Genomic DNA, 23,799 nt, shown 5'->3' on the forward strand with positions numbered 1-23,799 from the left:
CTCAACTAACCCAGAATGTTGTATACACAATGTTCATTACTATGGTAATTGGTAATCTCAATGGGACATTGTATAAAGTAATTTCAGGTATGGATTTTACATGTAATATTGTCAAATTGAATTAAGGGCAAAGAAGTCATCGTTCTTTAGATTGAAAACAGAGGAAATAATAGTTTGTCTGATGTTATGCAGTACCGGAATTCGTGTTATCAGGAAATACCTGGCACAATTTCATTCATGACCAGAAGACATCCAGAGCTAAAATTCCGGACTTTGAATAATGAAAGCAACGCTGGTAATAAGTAATCATTAGATGATATTGTAACAAAGATAATTAGTGTCTGCAGTGCTACTTCTTAATGTCCTATAAAGATACTGAAAATACATTGTATCATATTCGTACAATTACAAGAAGCTTCATAACAAGAAACATTAGTTACTGATGCCGTTATTTAGTGGAAGTACACAGTATCAAGAAGAAGAAGAAAATAGTGCAGTTTAGTGTGTAACTTCTTCGTGTAACTTAGTGGCATTTTTTGAGTTGTTGACATTGTCAGTTTTCATAGTATTGTCTGTGCGCGTAAAGTAATTTGTGCCAAAATTAGCCCGTCTGATAGTGTTTCATTAATAGTGTTGTACGGATGATGTAGTGTAGATTTTTTCCCCTCTAATCTCCAGTGTGAGAAGTTGTCTAGCAAATGCTTGGACTTTAAAGGTTATTAAATGTGCAACACTGAACAGTATTCCGAACTAACTTATTTTTGATATATTGGAACATGATATCCAAATGAACTTTTGGTCAGAGGATTGCTACAAGCTTCCTGCTTCTATTAAAAACTATGTGTCTTTACATCCTCAGCCATGGTGTACTGGTGAATCTTTTCAGTTTATCAAATGTGTGTCTTAATTCCTCTTGACTTGTGACTGATATCATCTGTTTTCATTTGCACTTAGACAATGTATGGATGTGCAATACATTGTATTTGTGATTGTATGGATGTGTATATGCAAGCTACGCCTGTGTGTGAGAGAGTTTGTGTGCGAGTGTTTGAATGTATGTACACTTACACTGTACATGGTATTGAAGGGACCTTTCAAATAATTAACATATGCAATAACAGCAATTTTTATAATTACATGTACATAATATATTGTTTGTCAGGCAAGGTCAGAATCAGCTGTTGAGTTATTGCAAGAGGTTAGAACAGCAATTATATCATAGGGAAAAGAAAAAGGAAATAATGCTGTCACGAAAAGTAGGAAATGAGGAAATGGGAAGGTTTATTATTTGGTTCATTGACATTTGCTCCTGCGACAATTGCTGCCATGACATATTTGCACGGCAAGCCAAACATAAATTCTACCCACAAATATAACCCTAACCCTAATCCTAATCAAACCAAACCTAAAATACTATCACAACCCAAACCCGAACCCTAAGTCCTAGGAGATAATGAGACGGAAACAATTGTTGCAGGAGCGAATTTTGTGTCACCTCATAATTTACATAAGGGGGCATATACCATATTTTCCTTCAGATTGTAAAGACAATATATATATATATATATATATATATATATATATATATATATAATGTATTTGTGTGTGTGTGTGTGTGTGAATATAGCTGTCATAATCTCAATGTAAGCAGGAAGGTTTGATAAATATCAAGTATTAACTGAAGTGTAATAGATGTACGTGTGTGCATGTGTGTATTGATAGGTACAGGACGAGGGTGTGTGTGTTTGTGTGTGTGTGGGTGTGTGTGTGTGTGTGTGTCGTGGTAAAAACAAATTGAAAGATGATCGACATTGTAAGTACTCGCTCGTGCCACTTTCCTAAAAGCCTTGGGAATCGGCTAATACCTTGTACGCTTTCGATTGGACATCTACGCACGCGCAGGGAGTGGCCGATTAGCTGAAGAGGTCTCATGACGTGTACTCGAGCCCTTATCTTCCTCGACAATGACAGAGCAGGGATATTATATGTGTTCACATAACTCTACAGAGCAGGAAAGATCTGGAAACGTCATCCGTTCTGCAGAGATTTTCCATTTCGAGGGGGAACGGGCCTGAGTATCCTCCATATATTCTCATAAATTCAACATAATCATGCTAAAAATAAAACAACTTCAAACAAACTGGTACTACATTCATTCTGAATCTTGAATATCTCATAATTCTCAAGGATGCAAAAGTTGCTACATCCAGATGCAGGTTCAGCTAACTCGAGATAAAAAATGTAAAGAAAATCTTTAATTTTTGTTGCTCTTTTCAACAATTTAAAAGAAAATGTGGCAAGACGTCATTTTATGCGTCAATTTTGGCTACCATCTGTAAAGGACAAGTCCACCTTCATGGGCATGTGACGGGGGCTGATCCAGGAATTCTGTAAAGGGGGAGGGGGGCGCAAACAATATTTCTGGTGCTACTTCCGGGCTTCATCTCATTTTTTCTTCTTATTTCTTTTGTTTTAACTACAAATAAAGAGGTGGCGCGCGCCCGGTGCGCCCCCCTCTGGATTCGCCACTTTGTGAATTGAGTGAATGCAGCAATATTAGTGGAGAGCATTAGTGAAAGTTTTGGGGAAATCGGGCAATTCGTTCAAAAGTTTAGAATTACCAGTTTCAATTTCATTTATAGGAATACAACTTTAAAAAAAAAATCAAATTCAATCAACATAAGAAGTTCCCATGCATTTCTGCGGGTCCTTTCTGGTTTCTCTCTGCAATACATTGGATTGCTGTACACAATAAATTTCAAAGTTTCATTTTAGGATTCAGTTTTAGTCTACTGTATTTTGTGAATAATTTTGTCTTCCACGTTCAAATTACTTCCTTACAGTCTCGATGTAACATTAAGAGTATGGCTATATCTCAAAATTTGTCTACATTCAAATTTACATTTTGATTCCAGTCACACCTTCCCCGTGTCCATATCATAAGTTGCCACAGTCGGTTCAACTGTAGACCTGTTTCACCCAATGGTTTCTCCAGTGATATAGTCTTGCTGTAGTTGTCAAAAACTTCACCCATAAATTCTCTCCGTATTCGAGATATTCATGTATACGTGTACTCTTCTCTAGCAGCGTTAGGGTCGTGTATGAATGTAATGTACATAATAAGTGTTTCAATGAAGGGTTATACGAGCTTTCATAGGCCCTACACAAGGCAAAAGTCCCATTTCAGAATACATTAAGTGTGCATATTCAAATAGACGAGTACCTACAAAGGATATGAGAAACAACGAAAAAGACTGTCCATATGTTGTAAAAATTTTGCCTTATTGCTTATCGTAAATGTTTATTTGAGAAACTCATGAAATTGTATGCTGATTAAATTAGATTGAATAAACCAGTTATTTTCTTGAATGCTGATCTCCGTGATCATTCAAAAATTCACTCGAACTTGAATGATCACATTTTCAAATGGAATGAAAATCTGATGAAATTAGGCGGGAAAACCTGTATTATCCCCCTGCCTTCTGAAAGAGGCAAGTCAAGTGTTTTTTTTTTTTTTTTTTTTTTTTAACGATTCGAGAAAAGTGAAAATATGTTGAAATGTCTTTATATATTCTTCACATTGTTCTATACATGTGACATCACAAGCTGTAATAGTCTTCTCATCTTGCAGTGACAGAGCAGAAACTTTAAAAAATCAAAACTTTTGAACTGACTGTAAGATTTTCCAAAAACTTTCACTGATGTAATATTACTGCATTCACTCAATCCACATGAAGGTGGACTTGTCCTTTGATATTTCAAAGCCCTCAATTGTTAAAGAGCTTTATCATCCAGATTTGAATCCAGCACTCACAAAAGAAAAAAGCAAAACAGGCGGGTTCAGCTTCTTGCACCAATACTATCAAACATTTAAAATGATATAAAATGCACAGGCCACAGAGATAGAGAGAGGGAGAGAGAGAGAGAGGGGGGGGGGAGAGAAAAAGAGATAATGCTTTGTGAATTTGTTAAGGGTCGAAAGTAGTTTTCCACCCTCAAGAGTTTTGCTTATCACTTTGGTTTACATATTTCGTGTTCAAAATATGCATCATAGTACAGCACAATTCTTTATGGAGTCGTTCAGCTCGCTGGAAGCACTTAACCAGTATAAATGTAGTCCGAAAGTATCTCATGAAAGTCTGTAACCATCACAGAAATATGATAATAGATCTATGATAGTAACATGACAATACACTATCTCAAACGATAGCGTGGGCGTTATATTACTGAAATTATAATGATTGGCATTCTCGAGTGGCTGTATGCTGTGGATCCTCCTGTATCGCTTCCTTGAAAGCCCAGGCAACTTTATGAGATAATTACAATTTCATTATGCTCGAACGCATTCTTATCATGCGCACTCAGACTTTATAATACTCCAACGTCATCAATCAGTACCATCAACTGCAATTATCGTCAATTCCTATTCCACGTACCGGTTGCATGTCGGGTTTCAAGGGAACTTTACACCGACTTTCAGTCTTTTGAATAATAGCGTGCTGGTATTTCGGAGTTATCTGCAGTGGCTGTGCTATGATTCCCCCTTTTTCGCGATGGAGGAAAGAATGATATTCCTTGTATGGATTTCTGCTCATTTCATGGTTTGCAATCCTTCTATGAGGTCCTCAGCATTAGGAACTAATACATGTAGGTATACCTTTCAATTTTCTTTCCATCATTGACATATCTCGCACATTTCTCTCTTTCTCAGTTCTTATTGCATGTCAGTCTTTACACAAGAATGGAATGTTATATCAGATATGCTTGAACCTCTGTTCTAACAATTCCCACGAGTAATTAGGTTCTATTAAGTTAACCTTTATCATTTTTTTATCTGCTACGCTTTTGAAAGAAAAACATTATATAACTTATTAAATAATGAAGACGAATGCGTTCAAATAATTTGGTAAGAAATGGTACATGATTCGGTGCTTTAAATCATGTCACTGAACTGACATCAGCTCGAATACTTGAGGAATGTTTCATTGTTCCTTTTATTACTATTCTCATAATTCATTGATTTACGTGAACCCTTTGTTATCCTTATCATCACGCAGATTTCCGTCTAAATTGTTCAGGGATTCCAGAACGGGAGATACGGTGTGACCGAACCTGCGCTGACAATCGTGATAGTTGGGTTCTGCAGGCACCCCGTGGAAGGAGAATCCTCTATACCCTCAATTCCATCAACAATAATGTGGTGGGATTCGACAGACTTGACGAAATAGCAAACAAGAAATCTCGGAATGTGATATTGAAAGGCTCAGAGTATTCTCCCTTTTTATCGCTCACCCATCAGACGAAGCTACGGTTATGGTATATATAACTACCCTGTGAGATTCAACATGAGCGTGAAGTGTTACGAAGGTAAGTGTAGTTTCCACATCATGAACACAACTGTTCACTGACTGTTACTTACTCCAACACTTGTTTCCCCTCCGTTATTCGAAACCAGATGTTTCAATCTGCATGACAGAACATAAGATCTATATAGGGATGAGTTGACAATAATTGTAAAAAAGACGTGTGGTTTAATCATCGTGTTTTTAAAAGAGTGAAACATGAAAATCTACAGCGAGGACGCACTCCGTTGACACACATTACTATTAAAAACAATAAATTATTCAAGTCTTAAAACGTAAAAGACGCGATGAAACAGTGACATAAAATAGAAGTAAAGTGAAAGTATACAAAGTAATTGAATGCCGTGTCATATGCCTCATTTTCATCGTACAATGTATCAAAATGTCATTTTATGTACAGTATACAAATATTCAGTGATTGACAAACATTTATGTATACAACCAAAATGCTGGAACGATCTCCCAGTACAAATTAAGGCACAATTTATTGAATAATTACATTGCGTATGCTCATTGAAATTTCTCTCTATCTTGTTTATTCGCGTTTTGCTGCTGTGCTTGGTTGTTGTCATTCAAATCAGTTGAGCCTCGCTGTTTGCGCTCTTTAATTTCTCCACATCAGTATACTTCTTCCTAGTGTATAGACATTGGAACTCGTTAACAGCTGGCTTTGTTGTACTCACTTCATTGCTACTAGCTGGTAAATCTTTTTTGAATTGTGGGTACATGCATGTTCTCTCTCCCTTTATAAGGCTTCCCATGTCTCTTCTGAGGACCCACATGTCGAGTGTCTGCAGTATAGTTCAAATCGTATTATCACACCATGTTGTTAACATCTCTAGAACAACTGTTCACACGTCTGCAGAATGTGGTTATTTGTTTGTTTTCACTATATGTATTTGAGAAGAATCTGTTACTGTAGTATTTCCCCGATATCCTTGCCTCTCAGTTTTGTTTTCTATATTTTGGTGCTATGTTGCAGCCGTGCTCCTTATGCGTTTTTGTACCCTCTGTTCAGAATTTGGAACCTATAACGCTTGCTTTTAAGTAGGTTCCATCATTTTTCTCTAGCATTTATACAGAGAGCCAAATTTACGAAGAGTGACCGCCATGTTTTTTTAATATGTTTACAATAATTTACTGTGCATCCTAGCCTGCTAATTTGATTCACTTTATTTTATTAAATTTGTTGTACATTCCTTCATTGAGAAATATGAAAATGAATTGAATTAAATTAAATCAAATTATTTCATGGGATTGATATGGCTCAGGGAAGAGAAACATGGCGAAATAAAATTTGCGATAGTACTTTGTTCTGGAAGATACTCGATGGCAATTGCAATGGGGAGTATCCGGGAAATTTGACATTTTATTTTTTTTAATACTTCGTTGGTAGATATCCTGGCCATTATTCTTTAAAAAATGCAAAACAGAAAGAGTTTATTAATGTCCTTGACCATGTGTTGTGTCGTTGCCCATGAGTGCTGTGAAAGTCAATTCACATAATAGCCATCAATCTGTATCCGTATCTGTCATAATGTATTATTGTACTGTATATTGTACTTAAATTGGTGCAAATGTTTATTCCAATACCGGATGAACAGAAAGCCGTCAAGTACAATGGTACGCTTACCGACTATTAGTTAATATAGATTGATATCTCGACATTCGCTTTTTATATCTAGAATAATAAGCGTTATTATTGATCTTTACGTCACTTATGAATTGCATTTATGGATTCTATTGATGCCAGTTGACTCACGATAGTTTATTCAGTTTCGTCATATTGTTTCAAAAATAATGTGAGGAGGAGAATTAAAGTTGAGTACGATCTGCATTAAAAACGACAAAAAAATATGAATCGCATTGCTTCTTCTGTTCCTTTTGGGAAATTGTTAAAGGGAAACTATACAGTGTATAACTCGAAGAAAGGTTCAGACCATAATTCTGATAATCGTCTTCACCTCGAATGAGCTACGACATGAATGATTGCTTATAGATTATTAGTTACCTTAAATAACATTTCGAACCGTGGTCATTAATTTTCAAGGGATACCATCGGTAAAGTTGGCTGACGGACCGTCTCCCCTTGAAGGCCTGGTGGTTATCGAATCGGATAAATACGTCTGCTATGATGGATTTACCGACAAAGCTGCTGAATTGGTCTGCGAAGAGCTAGGCTTCCCGGCTGCAAAGGGCTTTACGGGTCATTCAAGTTTGGCCAGTATGACTACAGCAACACGACACAAGATTAAAGTGGTGTCATGTCGTAAAGGTAACCGCAGAATTACATGCATGCAGATCAGAATGTGTGAATGTATATGTATACCATATCCCAGAAAGAATAGCATGTATCGCATCAAAAAACTTGATCGCTACAAAGCACATTTTATGTCCGACGTAACTCTGCAATATATTTAAAGATGGAAATACATAAACTGAAGCTAATGAGGTAGGCCTTTTGTCATTGCCATGATTCGTTTTCTTAAAGGACAAGTTCACCTTCATTAACATAAGGATTGAGAGAATGCAGCAATATTAGTAGAACACATCAGTGAAAGTTTGAGGAAAATTGGACAATCGATGCAAAAGTTATGAATTTTTAAAATTTTTGTGTTGGAACCGCTGCTTGAGGAGACTACGAAGGCTCGTCATGTCATATGAGTACAACAGTATACAGAAAATGTAAAGAATATTCAACATATTTTCACTTTTTTCATATAATAAAAGAGCATTTGACTTAATGGTGTAAATGCAGCAATCAAACGTTCATTAGAATAAGATTCGTTTTCTCTTCACACAAACTTATTAATGCCCAATTGCGTTCATTGCGGATATTGTCGTTGTGTTTTGTTACTATGTAGCTATTTTCTTTTTACATACATATTACACATGAGAGCCGTTATCTGTGTATCAAACTTTTATGAGAAATGCGGCGTTCAAACTTTATCTATTTCATGAACGATTTGTACAATATCAATACACAGATTCGCTGCGTGTAATGGACTGCTTGACAGCAACCGAGTGTTTCTCAAACAGGATTGTTAGACTCCAATGCCGAGGTAAGAGATTCAAAATGTCTTATGAAAACATTTATATATTCTTATCATTCATAAAGTCCAGACGTTCGTAAACATATTGATATCTATTCTTATGCTTTTGTGTGACTCTATATTATATTCGTCGCATGGAAAGAGTGAATTAGTGTGTTTGATGTATGCGAACATAGTGTTCTTTTAGTCGCTAATTGTGTTTGGTGGAATGAAACTGACCATAGATTCCGCTGTCAACACACACACACACATATATGTATGTATGTATGTATGTATGTATGTATGTATGTGTTTGATATTTTCAGGCGCTCCAGATGTAAAGTGATTAACCTGTATTCAAACAGAAACACTTATCAAACTGTAATTTCAGGGATGATTTGTGACTAGTGATAGCTGTTGTTAAAATGTATTGGCCATAATGCACACTTCAAAGTACATGTATCAGGTATTGGAAGGCTGAAATAATCAAAATATTCTGTCACTGCGTAGAGCCTGCATTTCTTGGATGCTACAAAGACAACCAACTAAACTTTCAAACAGAGTTTAACACCGGATTTGGCGTTGATTCGGAAAGCGAGTGCATGTCTACATGTAGAAGACAGCCCGAAAGCAATGGCGTTGCTGTTATGCATGAAGGATTGTGCATTTGCTTTCAGTCCAAAACGTATGCGCAGATCATTTCTGGCGGAAACTTTTCTCACAATTGGACATGTCCACTTGCGACAGAATTTGACTCCGACCGACATCATTCATTTAACCGTGAGTAATCCGACAAGCAAAGATTTCTTGACGTCAGAGAGTGAAATAAATGTAGGCAAGCATCAGTGATGATAATGACGACAGTATAATTTGTCAGCGACTGTTAACATGGTTAATACCTGTAATATGCTTCGTCAGGCTCATATCTTTGACATGTTTAATAACAAAATTAAACTCCTATATATTTACTGTTATCGTATACAATCAATGTTTATAATCATGTTTACGTTCTGTGCTAGTCTGCTAGTCTTTTAATTTGGCAGATGAACAGGCATCTGAACCTTACCATAAGCGATAGAAAAGTGAATCTGTTTACATACTATAGTATCTTTCTTCATAATGATTATTCCATGTAATATATCGCAATGATATGATTATTTCAAGTTTTCCCTCATGGCTCATAGGAATTCCCTATACATGTCTCCTTTATTGAAAGTCTCTGTCGGATTTTGTGATCATCCTGAGATTGTGCCCAATGGAAGTTGGGACTCGGATATCACGAGCTTCGGGTCGAAGATAACTCTCACCTGTGACGAAGGTTACACCGTCAACGGGAGTGCGATACTGCAGTGTGTGGGACTACCAGGATGGTCGACTTACTTCCCGGTTTGGAACGCTTCGGTCCCTTCTTGCCGAGCAGTCGAAAGTAAAAACAAATGGCATCTCCTGAAATCAATTTGACTATATTATCGGTGATTATGATCTTAAAAATCTCTGCTTTGTGCAATAGTGTAAGAGAAATAAAAGGACAGCATTTTACATTATACCTGAAAGGGAGGAACTGCAAATTATACTCTTAACTTCTTTTTTTTTGCGGATTTTTTTTTTTAAAGCATTTATACTTTCCGAGAGTTATCGTCATCTGAGTGCGGATGATAAAAATGTGTGCCATTTGAGCCTTCACCTAAAACACACCACGTAGAGCGCACCAGTGGGAATTAATACTGCCATATTTGATAGGCATGATAGGAGAAAAATTGAAATTACTAACAGTCATTCAAATGCATTGACATGAGACAATGCTTACCAACAAATTTCCGATTTCTCGGAATTATACACAATCGTGTTGTATCCCGTGAAGTAATTCATTGGGAAATATCAATTTTTTTTTTTAATAATCGGTCTATCTTCTTCGTGAGCATGATACGTGCTCTGAAATGCTCAATGCATGTTTTCCTACTCTTAAATTGAAAATATGCCAAAGAGATGGACATTTTTACCACCTGATCACGTGAGATTACGACACCACAGGCACCACTGATTTGAACTCCATGAAGTTACTGAAATTCATCCTTTCTTTGCTGTGCTTTCACACATCTTTTCATGAGTTTGTCATTGTTTTTGTGGATTGGAATGTTTGTTCACAGACGCAGCGTGGCAAGATGGCAATATCACCACGATGCCTACACAAAGTATAGAAAGCACTGCTCAGGGTATGTACTACATTGGCAAGTACGGTGTAACATAATATGAGCAAAACTTTGTGTGCAATGATAAAGTGATCGCAATGTTAATAGTAATTGATATTTGGAATTTTTCTAGAGTGTGATAAGCTTGAAGGCCCCTATGCACTTGAATAAACATCACCACCAACAAAAAAAAAATGGTAATTCACTAATATGAAGTTCGCAGGCATCGAGAGTAATGACGACTATCTGCTTAAATTTCTGTTATCTGCAAAGCCTATCACTTAATTTTGTTTTTTACTATTACAATTAATTTGGGACATACAATTACAAGACAATGACATGAATTCAATACAGTGCAGGGGCCATGTGACTGTGTGTGTGTGTATGTGTGTGTGTGTGTATGTGTGTGTGTGTGTGTGTGTGTGTGTGTGTTTGGTAGGGCGATGACTGCGCCAAAGAGGGTCGAGGGTCAATTTTCTGTGTAGTGTATAATTCCCTTTGAGGGGAAGAATCTCATGGCGGAATTTTGGATTTTTTTCTTTGATTTTTGCTATCAGGATTTCTGAGTCCTCTTCCCCTTATTTTTGTTTCGGGAGAGCCAGATTTTTTTTTTTTTTTTTTTTTTTTTTTTTTTTTGGGGGGGGGGGGGATGAGGGTCGGCAACCTGTGCAATGCCAACATCTCCATTATGAACATTCATGGTCTACAAATTTTCATACTTTTATCATCACCACGTACAAAAAGTCAGATATCTTACAGATAAATAAAATTATATGATGAACGTATTTTCCGTCTTGAGAATAGGAGTTCAGGACATTATATCATCAGCATGTATACCATCAATAATTGCAGTGGGTTTATCTCAATGTACAGGGCACACGCAGACTACCCAAGCAATTACGTCATTGCGAGTGACAACTGAAACGTCTCATTCAGGTGAGTTTAGTAATTGATTCGACCCGTAGTAAAAAATATTTTTGCTTCCAGTGTTTCCACTTTTACCTCTTAACGCATTAATTGCTTTGATAATTACATTAGGACTACTTCGCTACTATTGCCTAAAATGCATCATTTGTTTCACCACTTTGTTTAAATGGAAACACACTAGATTTGGTTCTTCATCGTTTGTTCATAGTGAATTCATCATGAATCAATGAACTGGATTCAAGTTTTGAAGTTGTTACTGTCTCAGAGAGAAGAAGTGTTTAATTCTTTAATCGATACAAGAATAACAAAAAAATCCATGAAAAAAATATTGCAAAGCGCCGTTCTTCAACAGGAACTAAAAAGAAAACTAGTATTCATCGATTATCAGATTTTCGTCGTGATGTATCTATCATAACGCAAATATTCGTTGATCTAATGAAAAGACATTTTTCTGAAAAAAAAAGGCTTAATGAGGGAAAATGGGTTACAAGTGCAATGAAATTACATCCATATCATTGTGCAAAAGGGCCAAGTAATACTGTGAAGTATAAAGTAAGCAATATCATTAACCATATTTTGTTCCCCGGTATTCTTTTAAAATTTTAGAAATTCTAAGCCCGCTGCCTATAGATCAGATTTTCATGTAATACACTTTACTACTTAACTATCCAAAGTATTTTCATAGTATGTATGTTAACATAATCTATAATTCATTTCAATATAGATGTTTTATTAGACATTATAATTACATCATATTTTTATATAGTAATTGTATGGAAATAAAATGTGACATTAGGAACATATATAAATATTATGTATTTATATTAAATATGTCAATATAATAAATTTAATTTGAAGTTAATGCTTATCTTCCAGATCCTGAGAGTCAAGAGAATGATTATATTACGTTCATCCTGGGAACCTTTCTCGTTGTTTTTGCTGTGGTTGGCATACTGTCCATCGCTTGGTGTAGGCATCAACAGAAAAGGTGAATTTTTGTAACAACTAGTTTGTAAATCTAGGGTGTGGAATCATTGTATGCAACCCAGGAAACAAATAAAGCATATTCAGAAGTGAGTGTACATTACTGAATGCACATGAATGTTGAAGTAAGTTTGCTGATTTGTATTCTTCTTACATAACTATTGGTGGGTGGACTTGTTATCACGAAAACCCGAGTTTCTGGTCGCCAGACATTTTATCATGTTATTATTCCATCTGTCGCCCAAAACTTTCATTGATACAGTATTTTTTTTTCAACATATTTTACGAAAACCACTACCAAATCGATGGCAAGGAGCCGCCTATGTATACACAGTCAAAAAACTAGAGAAAAGGATACGGACAACACAGAAAAACAAGCAAAGACAAAATGATGTGGAGTTGAATTTTGGAGGCTGTCAAGCAAGTGTGAGTGGTTAGACTGCCAATTTGTGAATGCAGGCTTATCATACGAGATGAGTATCTCTCCCAGTCCAAGTCCAAGTATTGAGTCAGCCTTGTGGTATTGTTTTAAAACAATAAAAGACATTCATCTTGATTTGATTTGCTGATCTCGTAAATATGACTCTGATAATTTTTTGAAATAAAAATTGCATCTTTTAAAGACCCTGTTGCGACACGGATTGTCGCCCCTACACGGATTGTCGCCTCCTGCTCGGGGCGACAATCCGTGACGGGCGCTGGCGGCACGGATTGTCGCCCCCTACACGGATTGTCGCCTGGCGACAATCCGTGACGCTTGTGCAGTTCCCAGTTTTTGACCTCGAAGGCGACAATCCGTGTTGGCAAAAAAATTGTTGCGACACGGATTGTCGCCCCGTCACAGATTGTCGCCCCGGGCTCGGGGTGGTTCCTCCGGTGTTAAGCTTTGGTGGGATGGGTATGACTGGTAAGTTATGCGTATGTGTGTGTGTGTGTGGGTGTGTGTGTGTGCGTGTGTGTGCGTGTGTGTGTGTGTGTGTGTATTGTGAGCTGCATGATATGTGATGTGTATGATTTGTTGTGTGTGTGTGTGTGTGTGTGTGTGTATGTGTGTGTGTGTGTGTGTGTGTGTTTGGAGTATGATAATACAATATGTAGAAACTGTGCATGTGTGGTGGTCATAGTGGTAGTGGTTTGTTTGTCTGTGTGTGTACGTGTGCCTGTATGCTTACGTGTGTATGTGGAATATAGCGGCGCTACTGTGGCAATACAAACGCCTTCAGAGTGTATGAGCACGTGTTTAAAAAATTAACACCAGCGTTGATCTAAAAATAGTATGGGTGTGTGAACCAATAACAGCGGTGAGGCAGGCTCGGCGTGAGAGAGACCGAGAGAAATAAATACGAGGGAGGTACCCTCCCCAAATGTTATCTGTCTTTGTTCATTTTTCACTGCAGTCATTTTCTTCAATCAGTCTTATAAACTAGAACGTCCACACCACTATTCTTTGTCCCAGAATAGGTTTGGCATGCTTTATGCATGAGCGAATAATTTCCAGACGCCGTAAAAAATTTGTCAATCGTTAGTTGATTTTAGCACAAACGAACTGCCATTGCACACCACTAATACATACGTAATACAAACAAACACCAACAAACACTCAAACAAATCCTCATAATGCAAATAAACCAACTCAACACTTTTTTCCTTGATATTCATTGATTTCATTCAAATCATTCATAAATCGACTCATTCTGGGTGTAACATGAAAAAGAAAGTTACAAATGGCAATTCGAAACAGAAACAAATCCATTTGTCAATTTATACCACAAATAATCTCACTTCAACATAGATAACTCGATTATAGACCAACCCTACTAACAATTTCTTCACGAGAAAGTTTTGACATGTAGGGCCCTACCAAACCTATATTCCTTGAATACATTGGTTTGGATCATGTAACACCTTCTTACTTACAAGTGCATATACATAAAAAAAAACCCCCACAAATACATTACACGAATCTAGAATGAAATCAGTGATAAAAAACCCGACCACCCCCTCCCCTCCCCATCCGAAACAAATCTAGGGCCTACATCTATCCTAAATATTAAATCCTACCAACATCTGTCATACCATTTATAACTATCCTTCTTCAAATCCAATCCCCAACCCACCAACCCCTGATTAAACAAAACCTAAATCATCCCACACCCACATTCACCAACCCAAATACACACACGCACACACACACACACACACACACACACACACACACGAAGGTTCCGTTATTCCGAAGTTTCGTTTTTTCCGAGGCTTCATTTTGATATCCGAAACACACAATTCCCTATACCTAGAGGTTCGTTGATCCAAAAATGAAATTCGGAATAACGAACCTTCGGAATAATGAGCCTTCGGACGAATGAGCCTTCAGAGTAACAAACTTTTGCAATAACGAAATGTAACCCCCTTCCCACATACCGACGCACGCCCGAACAGATACCACATTCCTTCCTGATGAAACGATTTCCCAATGTTGATAAATAAGACATAATGGACCGTATGCAGAAAAGCAGCATCTGCCCGCACGCAAGCTCCACTCCGAATTCATAATTATACAAATCTGCCAAACAAACTCATCAAATTCAAAGCTGCTGATAAAATCAATATCAACGTTTATGCCAGCAACATCTTACTAGTTATCCCTCCCCACGCGCAGCTAAAAAACACATACGCAAAAAACTGACATAATAAACACATTCTTCCATCACACACACACACACACACACACACACACACACACAAACGGACACTAAATTATCATTTGCACGCGCACATACACACTTCCTTGAAACCTCACCATGACTTTTTACATGGCATGTTTGCATGGATGTAGCCATGTAAGTTATGTGTTAGTATTTCAATGATTATGTCCAGAACGATATTACCCAGCAAAATGTGCTTCGAGGGCGGGCGACAATCCGTGCCGCCAGCGTCCTACACGGATTGTCGCCAGACGGCAATCCGTGACGGGGGCGACAATCCGTGCCGCCAACGCCCGTCACGGATTGTCGCCCCGAGCAGGAGGCGACAATCCGTGTAGGGGCGACAATCCGTGTCGCAACAGACCCCGTATCGTGGGGATACATGAATTCGAAAGGTGGGCCCGGTTCGGGTATATTCGAAAATCCCCGTAACAAATCGTGCACAGTTTTATCACTGATCACTGATGTGCAAGTACATACTCAGCCTTAAAAAAAAAAAAAAAAAAAAAAAAAAAGAGGCGGGGAGAAGAAAAATCTTGACTAGAATCGTCCCTAAAACAACTGGCTGACGAGCACTATTCGTTGTTTCGAATATGCCTCGGTGGGCAGCGAATTAAAGGCCCAGTCCCACTGGCCGACGGACACTAAGCGTATGCAGAAAGGACACAGCGGACGAGCAAAATTTCGGGGATGGCTTCATCCGCTTTCATCCGCTCCAGAAATTGACAAAATTGGCGAAAATTGGCGGTAACAGAACGGAAATAGAACGGACGTGGGTAGTATGTAGCGGGGATGTTAAACGGATGTTCATCGGAAGCCTAGCGGATGAAAGCGGATGGAAGGGGATGACAGCTCCGAAGGGGTTACCGGAGATAATTGCGAAACGGACGCATAGCAGAAAAAGCGGATGCAGAGTGGATGCAGAGCGGATGCAGAGCGGATGCAGAGGGGATGCTTTCGAAATGCTTTATATACGAGATGCATACGCTTACATCCTTTCTATTAACGTGCTTTTAACGATGTAAAGACGTTCCACGTACCACATCTTTCCTCCCTCTTTCCGTTTTGAGCTGCAGCGGATGTGAGTTGCGAGGATGCCCAGAGGATGCAGAGAGGATGCAGCGGACGTTTAAGGGATGCCGCACGGACATACAACGTTTGTTGCTCCTATGTCGCGGATTTACACGGTACACAGCGGAAAGTTCATCCGTTCTAAAAGTTTTAAGCAGCTTAAAACTTTTTGCGCGGATGAAATCACAGTGGACGGATGCTCGATGGATAGAGCGGATGAAACACGTATGCGATGGGTACACAGCGGATTCGTAGCGTTTTCCAACGGATGGCAAGATTTTTTGTACGCTTTACATCCTCTTTGCATCCGTAAGTGCAGTGGGACCGGGCCTTAAGACCGATTCAATCGGACACCGACATTTTCCAGTGGGGGGGGGGGGGGGGGGAGGGGAGAAGAAAAATCTTGACTAGAATCGTCCCTAAAACAACTGGCTGACGAGCACTATTCGTTGTTTCGAATATGCCTCGGTGGGCAGCGAATTAAGACCGATTCAATCGGACACCCACATTTTCCAGTGCTACCGAGTCTTTAATTATTGAAAATTCCCACCAGTCGTCTGAATAGTGTGCAGGGAGAAAGCCTCGAATGATATAACAATAGGAAGTCAAGCTTACTAGACCTTCAAATTGAAATGAACCTAATCAAAAGTAAAGTGGCACGGGTGAACACGAAGAAAGGGCAAAATGAATACACCACTTTTTGTCAGCTCTAGGATTTTCGACTTTATTACGCTTAACTACATGGTCACGCGGCAAGCGCTGTCGATACAACGACACTATACTATGTGATTTCGCACCATGATTCTTTTGCAGTTTTTCAAATACTTTGTTTCGGTCTGATGTAGGCTTTCTCAGATTTACCGATTTAAAACACTAGAAACCCTTCAAACAGTTTTCATCTCTAATAATTGAAATTACACTAATGTTGCATTTGAAGTTTATATTGGCCATAAATGTAACGTACTTTAATGATGAGCAAACTTTCAGTTTAGTTAAATAACCACTTAATTGTGATTTTCATGGAAATTTATATATTTTTTCTTTGTTCTATTCATTACAGACAGCTGGGGGAAATTACGCATTTGCCTATAGACCCTAAAGTTTAAAGCCTCTCTTTTGAGTACACACTTTTGCAAAGTGTGCCTGTCTTTACTGTTTGCACTGACGTATGTTGCGACACGGATTGTCGCCCCCTGCTCGGGGCGACAATCCGTGACGGGCGTTGGCGGCACGGATTGTCGCCCCCGTCACGGATTGTCGCCCCCGTCACGGATTGTCGTCTGGCGACAATCCGTGACGAGGGCTGGCGGCACGGATTGTCGCCCGCCCGCGAAGCACATTTTGCTGGGTATCGTTCTGGACATAGTCATTGAAACACTAACACATAACTAACATGGCTACATCCATGCAAACATGCCATGTAAAAAGTCATGGTGAGGTTTCAAGGAAGTGTGTATGTGCGCGCGCACATGATAATTTAGTGTCCGTTTGTGCGTATGTGTGTGTGTGTGTGTGTGTGTGTGTGTTGTGAGCAGCATGATATGTGCCGTGTATGATTTGTAGGTGCGTACAATAAGTGACTTGTGTATGAGTTTCCGTATTGTTGTGTGTGTGTGTTTGGAGTATAATAATACAATATATAGAAACTGTGCATGTGTGGTGGTTGTATAGTGGTAGTGGTTTGTTTGTCTGTGTGTATACGTGTGCCTGTATGCGTACGTATGTATGTGGTAAATAGTGGCGTATGTGTATATCAAAGGGTATGTGATGGTGCGTGTTTGTGGGCGCAGTTTTGCGCCTGCATGAGTATCTGAGGGGTTTGGTGTTCGTGGGCTACGTAGGCCCTACGTATGTGTGTTGTGTGTGAGCGTTCGTGTGTCTACTTAAGGCCCCAGTCACATAATGCTCTGCGTCCGGCGTTACGTCCAAATAAGTCTTTTTTTTTTTTTTCTGCGGACACCCGGGGATCTCTTGCTGTCACCAGAGCATTTTTACAAAACATACGGGAAAAAATTATGCGGGCGATACGGAGAGATGCGACCAAATGCGAATACTTGCGTCCACTTGCGGATATTCTTACGAATTGGCACGTAATTTTGTTCTTTCAACTTGCATAAACTTCCGAATAGTTTGGAACACTTGCGGAGAGTTGCGACTATTTACGGAGAGTTGCGGATATTTTCGGATAGTTACAGATTGTACAATATGACGATCCCTGCCAAGTCAATGTATTATGACAGCAAATTTATCACATATTGGACTGTCTTACATTGTACAGTGGGGAAAACTGAAATTGAATTTACGTACAAGTTGTGAAAAGTTTTCGCATTTCTTTAATTTGCTTTACAGTAATGAAAGATATATGAAATTTTGAACTTGAAGTTTGAATTTTATTTGTGCAGCTCAAATATGGATAAACATCATAAATGTAAAAACTACATAACATAATCATACCACAAATAGAATACTATCTAGATCGATAAGTTAAACAGAGTAAGAAAATATTACTTACAGTCATGGAATAGACAAACTGTGGTTACGCTGTCATTGTGCAGCGATATTCATGACTTCCTGGGTTATGTTAAGGAGATTGTTATAATAAAGCAATGCCTATTACATTTCCGGAAAAAAAAACAACAACAAAATTAGGACATTCGGACACCCCTCCGACACCCAAGTACAATATATAAAAAAAAAATGTAATATCCATGGAGCGTAAAGTGGGTAAGACTATAGGGAAATACTAAATTCGTTCTCATTTTATATAATTTATCGCTGTCCCACACCTTCCCGGCCAGAAAAGTGAAAACAAAATGCTGTCACCTCATCCCCAACCCAAAAATTGCCTTCCGAGTTTCGAAAAATATACATTCAAAGAGTACAAGGAAAAAATGTTCAGCATCAATGGTCAAGCGATGTCATGCGTTTATGGGTGCCACCTAAAATGACCATAAATCTTCTGCTGCAGGCGCTACAACCTGTGGCAATGAAAATGCCTTCAGCGTGTGTGAGCACGAGTTTAAAGAGTTCACACCAGCTTTGATCTAAAAATAGTATGGGTGTGTCAATTTCAGCGGTGAGGCGGGCTAGGCGAGAGAGAGACCGAGAGAAAATACATACGAGGGAGGTACCCTCCCCAAATGTTATCTGTCTTTGTTCATTTTTCATTGCAGTCATTTTCTTCCATCAGTCTTAACTACAAATCCATACCACTATTCTTTGTCCCAGAATAAGTTTGGCATGCTTTATGCATTAGCGAATAATTTCCACACGCCGTAAATAATTTGTCAATCGTTAGTTGATTTTAGCACAAACGAACTGCCATATGCACACCGCTAATACATACGTAATACAAACAAACACCAACAAACACTCAAACAAATCCTCATAATGCAAATAAACCAATTCAACACTTTTTTTCTTTGATATTTATTGATTTCATTCAAGTCATTCATAAATCGACCCATTCTGGGTGTAACATGAACAAAAAAGTTACAAATGGCAATTCGAAACACAAACAAATCCATTTTTCATTTTATACTACAAATAATCTCACTTCAACATAGATAACTCGATTATAGACCAACCCTACTAACAATTTCTTCACGAGAAAGTTTTAACATGTAGGGCCCTACCAAACCTATATCCCTTGAATATATTGGTTTGGATCATGTAACACCTCCTTACTTATAAGGGCATATACATAAAAAAACCAAGCAAATACATTATACAAATCTAGATTGAAATCAGTCATAAAAAACCCGACCAACCCCCCCCCCCCCCCAACCGAAACAAATCTAGGGCCTACATCTATCCTACATATTAAATCCTACCAAAATCTGTCATACCATTTATAAACTATCCTTCTTCAAATTCAATCCCCAACCCACCAACCCCTGAATAACCAAAGCCTTAATCATCCCACACCCACATTCACCAACCCATATACATACACACACACACACACACCCACACACACCCACACACACACACACGCGCGCGCGAAGGTTCGTTATTCGGAAGGTTCGGTTTTTTTCCGAAGCTTCATTTATCCGAAACACACAATTCCCTGTACCTATAGAGGTTCGTTGATCCAAAAATGAAATTCGGAATAACGAACCTTCGAATAAAGAACCTTCGGACTAAAGAGTCTTCAGAATAACGAACTTTTGCAATAACGAAATGTAACCCCCTCCCCACACACACACACACACACCCGAACCGATACCAAATTCCTTCCTGATGAAACGACTTCCCAATGTTGATAAATAAGACATAATGGACCGTACGCAGAAAAGCAGCATCCGCCCGCACGCAAGCACCACTCCGAATTCATAAACAAATCCGCCAAACAAACTCATCAAAGTCAAAGCTGCTGATAAAATCAATATCAACGTTTATGCCAGCAACAGCTTATCCCTACCCACGCGCAGCTAAAAAACACATACGCAAAAAGCTGACATAATAAACACATTCTTCCATCATACACACACACACACACACACACACGCACAAACGGACACTAAATTATCATGTGCGCGCGCACATACACACTTCCTTGAAACCTCACCATGACTTTTTACATGGCATGTTTGCATGGATGTAGCCATGTTAGTTATGTGTTAGTATTTCAATGACTATGTCCAGAACGATATTACCCAGCAAAATGTGCTTCGCGGGCGGGCGACAATCCGTGCCGCCAGCCCTCGTCACGGATTGTCGCCAGACGACAATCCGTGACGGGGGCGACAATCCGTGCCGCCAACGCCCGTCACGGATTGTCGCCCCGAGCAGGGGGCGACAATCCGTGTCGCAACACGGTCTATAATTACATCTCCTCCAGTTTGACAGTATGCATTCACTTCTTAACGTTTTTCCTTTTTATTTTATGCGATGTGATACATATAGGCATCCAGAGGCTTCGGGTCAGTCAAATGTCAACTCACGTGAAGAGCAGTCGCAGCTGAATCCTCTAAACACTTCGACTCAAGGCTCAACAGACGGTGTTGTTTCATTGCACTCTACCAGTATCGACACTTATTCAGCAGGTCGGATTTTGCCTCAACATCCAGGCAACAAATCTGGAGGCGCTATCGGTCACCGAGAGAACACGTATCAGAACTCAGCAGAGGTGATTAACGACACATAAATTCGGGTTCGCAGGTTGTGGTTTTACATGTGAAAGTGTATATATATATATATATATATATATATATATATATATATCTTAAGGGGGTGAGCAGGCTTCAAAAAGGAACAGAAAGCAAGAAACCCCTCAACGTGTGTGTGTGTGTTTGTGTGTGTGTGTGTGAGTGTGTTTCAATTCAGAGCGTGTTGCGGGCTTTGGTATAGAGCAAATTCTTTTATCTCTGTCCATCGAGCAAACGTAGGTGATTACAGTGCACTGCACTCTCGTTATATCGAACACGGTTATGATACAATTCCGCAAAATTATCCACTATATGTTGTTTTTTTTAATTGTTTAACTGTTCGTTTACTACCAAATTTCGATAAAGACGAAAGAAAACTGCCGGTCCCGAGGACTTCGTTATAACGGGAGTCCACTGTATATTTCAGTCAGCGGTACCTTTGATATTTTGATATGATCATGCTAAACTAATGCAACTAAGTGCCCCGAGATCTACGTCTATCTGTAAATCTGTACCTGTAGTTGCTTTTTAGTTTTGAATGTCAACTTAGTCCACACACAAATCGTCGACATAAGTTGACTCATTGCACTAGAATAGACGGTATTTTTCGGATCTCCTTTTCTCTAAAGCATCATTCCTGTTTGTTTTGATTTCTAATCATGTATTTTGATGATGAGGAAACATGAAAGTTTGCTGAGTAATGATATTTCCCTTTTCAGAAGCTATCCTCATATAGATATGCCTCCTGGCGATTTTTTGTGGGTTTCCTGATACAGGGTCATACGTCATCTTCAACGGACCGATCTCGTGAAACTAGACAGAGGAGCGGGAGAGGTTCAGCATACACTAGATCATGTCCTCATGACGTCATACACCAGGGTGGTAAACACGAGTGTAATAATGAGGCAGCGGATAACACGAAAGTACTATACATGGACATGTCAGGTTCAGAGAAGAAAGGGAAGAAGAAGGTAATATTTCTTCAATCCAGGCATTTTAATAAAGAGGAAGAAGATATTGATGAAGACGGCTACCTCCTTTCCAATGTCAGTCTACACAGAGCTACTAGATTTCATCCTGAAGCAAGTGTCTCACCATGTGGTAAAGAAATCAGCATAGCGTCATCTATTCAGTCCAGAGGTGTAGATGACGCTAGTCAATGTGGGAAATGCCAATCGTCAATTTACCACGAAATTCCCTCAGCTTCCGAACAATCCGCGCCTATTCCAGAACCACAGTACTGTCCTACCTACTGGAATATCGAAGGAAATGCCGAATTTGGCCCTTATGCAATGACCCGAAACGATCATTTATATGCGGTATCTATCTATCCTAGCATGTCACGAGTGGAGCATGAGGTGGATGAACATGGCTATCTTGTTTTAGAAACAGATCCTGGTGAAAGCGTCATTGATGGTTGTGAGAGCCACAACAGCTTGTCTTCCACAAAGATAGATTTGTACGAAAACGAAATTTCCCACCAAGATCACTTCAATTCAACAGTGTATGAGAGTATTCCTCGCGAACCAGAACTGTAAAGATGCCTTTATACTTATTTTGCAAACTGGTAAATAATTTCACAACAACGACGAATATACGATGTTGGTCATTCCGGATGTTCGTTATTCCATAACACGCAATAAATACATGTTTGTTATTCTAAAAATTAAATTGAGTTCCTTAAGTCGAAAATTTGCGGAGTAATTCAGAAGGTTCGTTGGTCTAAAAATGATATGAAATTTGGAATTTGGAAGGTTCGTTAATCCTAACATATAATAGATTCGAATATCCGAAAATTGAATAAAGTTCAGATTTCCGAAGGCTTGTTGATCATAAGGTTCGTTCGTCCGGAAATTCGTCAATCTGAAATTGAAATACAGTTCGATATTCCAAAGGTTCGTTAATCCAAAAATAATATAAGGTTTGTTAATCCGAAAATAGTAAGAAGGTGCGCACTAACAAAACTTCTAAAATATCAACTTATGTTTTGGCTAAGTTATCTGTGAACTATTCGTCATGGAGCGTTAGGGAATCATTTAAGCTTTATAAACCTAATTACAACCATGCAGTATAACCCGGAAGTATGAGAACAAATGACTTTTTGAAGAGAGCCTTCAAAGAGGATTCGACCTTCGTCCTTAACAGGTTGAATTCAAGTGAAAAGCAAAAGTAATATTTATGAACGAACGCAAAGCAAAATAATTATAACCTGTGATGTTTATCATAATCCACTGATGAAAATTATATATGAAGCATCATTGTCATCATTCAAAACCCGTTCTTTGCAATATTCGTGTTAGTGACACATTAACTCCATTTTGTGAAAACTCATATTGGTTGAGTTACTATAAGATGTGTAAGATAAACTTGATTTGTAA

General features: G+C 38.7%; 1 protein-coding gene across 1 annotated transcript; it reads left to right on the forward strand.

Annotated features, from left to right (window-relative positions):
- The first annotated feature begins 7,523 nt into the window (after positions 1 to 7,523).
- On the forward strand, positions 7,524 to 22,959 carry LOC140240560 (uncharacterized). The gene is made up of 8 exons (XM_072320323.1): positions 7,524 to 7,638; positions 8,351 to 8,425; positions 8,906 to 9,175; positions 9,612 to 9,831; positions 10,541 to 10,608; positions 12,388 to 12,499; positions 21,180 to 21,402; positions 22,198 to 22,959. The coding sequence occupies exons 1-8, from the start codon at positions 7,590 to 7,592 to the stop codon at positions 22,957 to 22,959; spliced, it is 1,779 nt and encodes a 592-aa protein (XP_072176424.1). The 5' UTR covers positions 7,524 to 7,589.
- The last annotated feature ends 840 nt before the right edge of the window (positions 22,960 to 23,799 follow it).

The sequence above is a fragment of the Diadema setosum genome, chromosome 17 (assembly GCF_964275005.1).
Source record: "Diadema setosum chromosome 17, eeDiaSeto1, whole genome shotgun sequence".
NCBI classification, from domain to species: Eukaryota; Metazoa; Echinodermata; class Echinoidea; order Diadematoida; family Diadematidae; genus Diadema; species Diadema setosum.

Bases quoted from the DNA above. Each gene is read 5' to 3' on its own strand.
- LOC140240560 (XM_072320323.1), top strand. From the start codon at position 7,590: ATGACTACAGCAACACGACACAAGATTAAAGTGGTGTCATGTCGTAAA. The intron at 9,176-9,611 runs GTGAGTAATCCG...CTTTATTGAAAG, and splicing joins CCGACATCATTCATTTAACC to TCTCTGTCGGATTTTGTGAT. The intron at 10,609-12,387 runs GTATGTACTACA...CTTATCTTCCAG, and splicing joins TATAGAAAGCACTGCTCAGG to ATCCTGAGAGTCAAGAGAAT.